Source organism: Nyctereutes procyonoides, unplaced genomic scaffold (genome assembly GCF_905146905.1).
Source record: "Nyctereutes procyonoides isolate TBG_1078 unplaced genomic scaffold, NYPRO_anot_genome, whole genome shotgun sequence".
NCBI lineage: Eukaryota > Metazoa > Chordata > Mammalia > Carnivora > Canidae > Nyctereutes > Nyctereutes procyonoides.
In genome coordinates this window covers 29,164,533-29,171,330 of record NW_026575020.1, presented here as the reverse complement: position 1 = coordinate 29,171,330, position 6,798 = coordinate 29,164,533, and the positions used below count along the sequence as shown (strand labels likewise).

At 42.0% G+C, this 6,798-nt stretch overlaps 1 protein-coding gene across 1 annotated transcript; it reads left to right on the top strand.

Annotated features, from left to right (window-relative positions):
- The first annotated feature begins 830 nt into the window (after window positions 1-830).
- On the top strand, window positions 831-1,778 carry LOC129514580 (olfactory receptor 3A1-like). The gene has a single exon (XM_055333262.1). It carries the CDS (start codon window positions 831-833, stop codon window positions 1,776-1,778), a length of 948 nt encoding a protein of 315 aa, XP_055189237.1.
- The last annotated feature ends 5,020 nt before the right edge of the window (window positions 1,779-6,798 follow it).

The window sequence follows — 6,798 nt, the reverse complement described above, 5'->3', positions numbered from 1 at the left end:
AGCATGGAGCCTACTTAGGATTCTCTCTCCCTCACCCTATGCTCTTCCCTCTGTTTGTGTGCTTGGTCTCACTCTCAAAAATAAGATAAAATAAAAATTAAAATAAATTTTAAAAAATGAATTGGAAGGCTTTCATTTTTTCCCAAGTTAAGTGTATGTTACATGAAAATTATATTTACACTGATATTTTAAAATAATTTGTATAAGAAGTATATGAGCTAGACCCTAAACATGGAAGTACATTGTTAACTATTCCCTCCCCTCTTTTTCTTAAATTGTAGCTGATTCATTTGTTTTGGGGACTGTTCTTGAATTGATTGTTCAAACTTAGGAGCAGATAGTATACCAAGGTTATTTGATTGGTTTTTGGTCTGCTGTCTTTCAATTCCTAATTTTGTGTATACTGACATTTTTCTTGCTTATGTGTCACATATTTATTCCTTTGTAATATATTTATAAGGACTTATGATACATCTTTCTATTGTTTCTATTTTACCACCTATTCACTTTTATATTTCCCCAAATCTCCTTATACAGGTTGTTGGTGGGAGGACTTTATTCCTTGATTCTAGGGAACACTGGAAGAAAGGATCTATATATCCTTCACAAGGAGGGGGAATATCAAGGTAGTTGTAGTGTAACTCACCTGGAACTTGGGTGAGGACAATGATGTGAAGACAGAGGGCTAATGAGTGAGGTATGGCTTGAGGAGTGGAAAAATACCTAATAGGGACACTTGGGAATTTACCCTGGGGCTTGGCATCTGAAAATGACTCAATATATTTTTCTTGAATGACTAAATTGAGAAGACTGATCCCTTTCAGGGACCCATGGACCCAGAATCCAGAACCAATGGAACAACTATTACTGAGTTCATCCTGCTGGGCTTGGTGGAGACACCAGGGCTACAACCAGTTGTCTTTGTAGTCTTCCTCTTTGCCTACCTGGTCACAATTGGAGGCAACCTCAGCATCCTGGCTGCCATCTTGGTGGAACCCAAACTCCACACACCCATGTACTTCTTCCTGGGGAACCTGTCAGTGCTAGATGTTGGGTGCATCACTGTCACTGTTCCCTCAATGTTGGCTCGCCTCTTGTCCCACAAACGTACAGTTCCCTACAGAGCCTGCCTCACACAACTTTTCTTCTTCCATCTCTTGGCTGGTGTAGACTGCTTCCTGTTGACAGCCATGGCCTATGACCGATTCCTGGCCATCTGCCGGCCCCTCACCTACAGCACCCGGATGAGCCAGACAGTCCAGAGAATATTGGTAGTTGTGTCCTGGGCTTTAGCCTTCACCAATGCACTGACCCACACAGTAGCCATAGCCACACTCAACTTTTGTGGTCCTAATGTGATCAACCACTTCTACTGTGACCTCCCACAGCTCTTCCAGCTCTCCTGCTCCAGCACTCAGCTCAATGAGCTGCTGCTCTTTGCTGTGGGTTTCATAATGGCAGGTACCCCCTTGGCTCTCATCATCACTTCCTATGCACATGTGGCAGCTGCAGTCCTACGAATCCGCTCTGCTGAGGGCAGAAAGAAAGCTTTCTCCACATGTGGCTCCCACCTCACAGTGGTTGGCATATTCTATGGGACAGGTGTCTTCAGCTACATGAGGCTGGGCTCAGTGGAGGCCTCAGACAAGGACAAAGGGATTGGTATCCTCAACACTGTTATCAGCCCCATGCTGAACCCACTCATCTATAGCCTCCGGAACCCGGACGTGCAGGGGGCTCTGCGGCAGGTGCTCACAGGGAAGCGAGCCCTTGCATGAAGAGTGTATCAGGAGGGTAGAACCACGGCAAGTGCTTCTTGTCTTGAGCAAAATGGTTTTTGTTAGTGAGACTTGTTCCCCAAGGAGTCTCCAGCTGGTAATGTGTGTGAAGGTCCTATAGACCAGAATCCTTGGCTAGTTGCCTTTTGGTCCTAGCTGTGTTTTCAACTCCAGGTGGAGGTGGAACCCAGGAAGCTCTGTCTCCTGGGAGACTCATGGTCCTACACAAAGGGTCTTTGGTTTATCTTCTGCTGAAGTCCCCAAAAATACTCCAGGAAAGATTCTCTCCAATACTTGGTACCAAGTATTAGTATATCATCCGGTCTGGATTCCCCGAAACAGCTCCCCTAACTTGCTTTGACACAAGGATCCCAAAGAGGTTCTGGACTTACTACAGTATAATTTGAGACATTGAGCACCCTGTCTACATTGCAAGATTCTAGGGTATTTAACAGTGGAGAATTTATACTTCCTTTGGGACTTATTTTTTTTTCTAAAATGGAAATATCATTCATTGATTTTAAATTTCCCATTCGAAATTATGCTTATAAAAATGAAAGCAAAACAAAATTTTACCAGTTAAAAATGAAAGTCAAATCTTCACCCTCTCTATCCAAGCCCTTCATAATTCAATTTCCAGAAGAAACCACTATTAAGAATTTGGTGCTTCCCTTCTAGTTTTTTATACATATGTATATATGTTTAAATATTTTTATATCAATATGAACATGGTTAGGTGTGTGTCATATCTATAGGGGCATGTTATTCCATGTCTTTTTGTTTACACATTACTTGCTAGACTTTATTCTCTATCAAAATATCTAAAAACTTACCTTATCTATTTCAATAACTGCCTAGTGTTAATTTACTTAACCATATTTCTTTTGATAGTTTATATTGTTTCTAGATTTACTGCAATTATGATTGATAATATAAAAATATTCTTCAAAGATGTGTTTTTATTACCTTGCAAGCATTTCCATAAGTTCTAATTAGTAAGATTCCTGATTTGAAAAAAAATTAAAACTTAGATTTTTTATATATATTTCCAGATTCCACAAAAAAATTCACTTTTATTGTTACAAAGGTGAGTCAAATTGCTTGTTCCCCACAGCTTTGCTACCAGTAACTATTATAAAAATTATTCTAATTTTTGACATTCTAATGGCTGAAAAATACTAATTATTATTTAATATGCATTTCTTTGACATCACATAAGGTTGAATATGTTTTCAAATGTTTATTATCCATGATGTGTCCAAAATTCATATGTTGAAGCCCTAACCCCCAATGTGACTGTATATGGAATAGGGTCTGTAGGAAATAATTAAGGCAAATGAGATTAATTAGTAAGTATTAATGAGGTATTTTAGGAAGTAATTAAGGTTAAATGAGGCTGTGCCCCTACTCTGCTGAACTGTGACCTATAAGAGAGGAAGAGACATGACACATAAGGACACAGTGGGATGGTAGCCATCTGCAAGCCAGGAAGAGAGTCCCCACCAGAACTACCATCCTGCCACCTGATTTTGGAATTCTAGCCTCCAGAACTGTGGAAAAATAAATTTCTGTTGTTTAAACCACCCAGTCTATGGTATTTTGTTATGGAGGCCTGAGCTAACTAATACAATCCATTAGAGTTTCTTCAGGGGAATTATTTTTTCCCAAGCTTATTGAGGAATAATTGACAAATATAATTGTATATATTGAAGTGTACAACATGATTATATGATATACATGCACATTATGAAATGATTACTAAGAACAAGATAAAATTAGAGAGGAAGACAAACCATGTGAAACTCCTAACTTTGGGAAGTGATCAAAGGGTTGCAGAAAGGAAGGTGGGTGCAGGGGTTGGAGTAACTGGGTGACGGGCACTGAGGAGGGCACTTGATGGAATGATCACTGGGAGTTATACTATATGTTGGCAAATCTAACTTCAATAAAAACATATAAAAAATAAAATAAAATAAAACTAAGAACAAGATAATTAACACACCCTTTACCTCACATAGTTACCTTATAGTTAACTCATGTGTGTGCATGTGTGTGTGTGTTAAGAATGTTTAATATCTACTCAGCAAATTTCAAGTATACAATACCATATTATCAACTACAGTCACCATACTGTATATTAGATCCTCAGAACTTATTGATCTTATAACTGAAAGTTTGTGCCCTTTGCCCTGTTCTACCCATATTGCCCTCACTCCAGTCCCTGGCAACCACCATTCTACTCTCTGTTTCTATGAAGTTGGCTTTTCTTGTTTTTAAGATTCCACATACATATGATACCATACTAAATTTTTCTTTCTCTTTCTGGCTTATTTCACTTAGCATAATGCCATCAAACTCAATCCTCATTTTCATAAGTATAATTACCATCCACACCAGTTTTCCAGGGGCTCTTTCAAACGACTTGTGTGTGTGTGTGTGTGTGAGTGTGTGTGTGTGTGTATATATATATATCACATTTTCTTTATCTAATCATCCATCAAAAGACTTTAGATTATTTCCATATCTTGGCTATTGTGAATAATGCTGCAGCAAACATGGAAGTACAGGTATCCTTTTGAGACAGTGATTTCATTTACTTCATTATCTATAGCCAGAAGTAGAATTGTTGTACAGGAGTTCTATTTTTATTTTTTTAAGAAAACATTCTTACTGTTTTCTGTAGTGACTCTACATTGCCACAAAAGGAGTACAAGGTTTGTTTTTTCTCCAAATTCTCATCAACACTTACTATCTCTTGTCTTTTTGATAATAGTGTGACATAAGTGTGAGGTAATATCTCGATGGTTTTGATGTGCTGATGTTTAGTGATGTCGAGTACCTTTTTGAGTAACTGTTGGCCATTTGGATGTCTCTTTGGAAAAATGTCTATTCAGATCCTTTGTCCATTTTAAAAATTGGATTAGAGTCTCCGGTTAAGCCTCTGACTCTTGATCTCAGCTCATGTCTTGATCTCAGGGTGTCTGACCCCACGTTGGGCTCTAGGTGCAACCTAAATACAACACAAAGAAAATCTTTATTCCACGTCAGAGAAAAAGCAAAGAGTTTACTTTGTTTTTTTTTTAATTTTTTTTATTTATTTATGATAGTCACAGAGAGGGGCGCAGAGACATAGGCAGAGGGAGAAGCAGGCTCCATGCACCAGGAGCCCGACGTGGGACTCGATCCCGGGTCTCCAGGATCGCGCCCTGGGCCAAAGGCAGGCGCCAAACCGCTGCGCCAAACCGCTGCGCCACCCAGGGATCCCAAAGAGTTTACTTTGAATTTAAAAAAAATGCACTCTTTTTTCCCTACTGTGTGTATTTATTGATAGATTTTACCCACTAATAAGACCTTGACCCTCCATTTGACTCAATCTTTCGCTAACATGCAGAATCCTGATGAATTCGGCCTGAGATTTAAAGAGAGAACAGCTGGAACGCTACAGTGAGAAGAGTCCGCGCTTCTATCAAGGTAGGAAGACGGGGGAAAAAGAAATAAAGAAACAAAAGGCATCCAAGGGGGAGGGGCCCCGCGAGGAGCCGGGCTAAGGCCGGGGCGAGTGTCCCCGGGACAGGAAAGCACCGTCCCAGAGAAGCAGGAGCTGCACTAATCTTCCCGGGCAGAAAGGCGCTAGCAGGGAGTTAGAGCAGGACCCCAGGAGGGCGGGGATGCCCCAAGGCTCCCTGGGACACTAACAGACACCTGCGCCCCGGGGAGAGCGCGCCACACCCTGCGGCCGAGCTCCCTAAAGGGCTGCAGCACGCGCACGACTGGACCCGGAGCAGCTGGGGTGGCTCCAGCAGAGGCTCCACGCAGAAGGGGCTGCGGAGCCAGGAGCGCGAATCCAACAGCGCAGGCCGGGAGCACAGGGTGCTGGAGACACACCCCAGGATCCGGCCTCCCCCGGGACAGGCAGAGGCCAGGAGGGCACAGGACAGCAAGGACGCTCCTGCCCCGAGCTAAGCAGATCAGCGGCCCCGCCTCGGAGCATCCAGGCCCCTGCAGACAGAGAGCTCCGGAGTTACTGCGGGAGCTGAATCCAGGGCTGCAGAGCTGGCCGCCAGCACTGTGGTTGTTCCTCCTGGGGCCTCATGGGATAAACAAACCCTACTGAGCCACACTGTGGCCTCACCGGATAAGAGCTTAAACATCTTTCACTGAGCCCTGAACCAGGCAGGCGGCTGAGCAGCTCCCCCAAGTGCTAACACCTGAAAATCAGCACAGCAGGCCCCTCCCCCAGAAGACCAGCTAGACGGAGGAAGAGGGAAAAACAAATTATTGACCAAGCAGCACTGGAAAGTTCCAGGGGAAGTCGAGGGACTTACAGTATACAGAATCAGAGGATACTCCCCCTTGTGTTTTTTGTTTTTTGATTTCTGTTTGCTTCCCCCTGCCCTTTATTTTCCTTTTTTCTTCTTTTTTTCTTTTTTTCTTTTTCTTTCCTTCTTTCTCTCCTCTCTTTTTCTCCTTTTCCCAAACAACTTGTTTTTGGCCACTCTGCACTGAAAAAATGACTAGAAGGAAAACCTCACCTCAAAAGAAAGAATCAGAAACAGTCCTCTCTCCCACAAGATACAAAATTTGGATTACAATTCAATGTCAGAAAGCCAATTCAGAAGCACTATTATACAGCTACTGGTGGCTCTAGAAAAAAGCATAAAGGACTCAAAAGACTTCATGACTGCAGAATTTAGATCTAATCAGGCAGAAATTAAAAATCAATTGAATGAGAGGCAATCCAAACTAGAGGTCCTAACGACGAGGGTTAACGAGGTGGAAGAACGAGTGAGTGACATAGAAGACAAGTTGATGGCAAAGAGGGGAACTGAGGAAAAAAGAGACAAACAATTAAAAGATCATGAGGATAGATTAAGGGAAATAAGTGACAGGCTGAGGAAGAAAAATCTAAATTTAATTGGGGTTCCCGAGGGTGCTGAAAGGGACAGATGTCCAGAATACGTATTTGAACAAATCATAGCTGAAAACTTTCCTAATCTAGGAAGGGAAACAGCCATTCAGA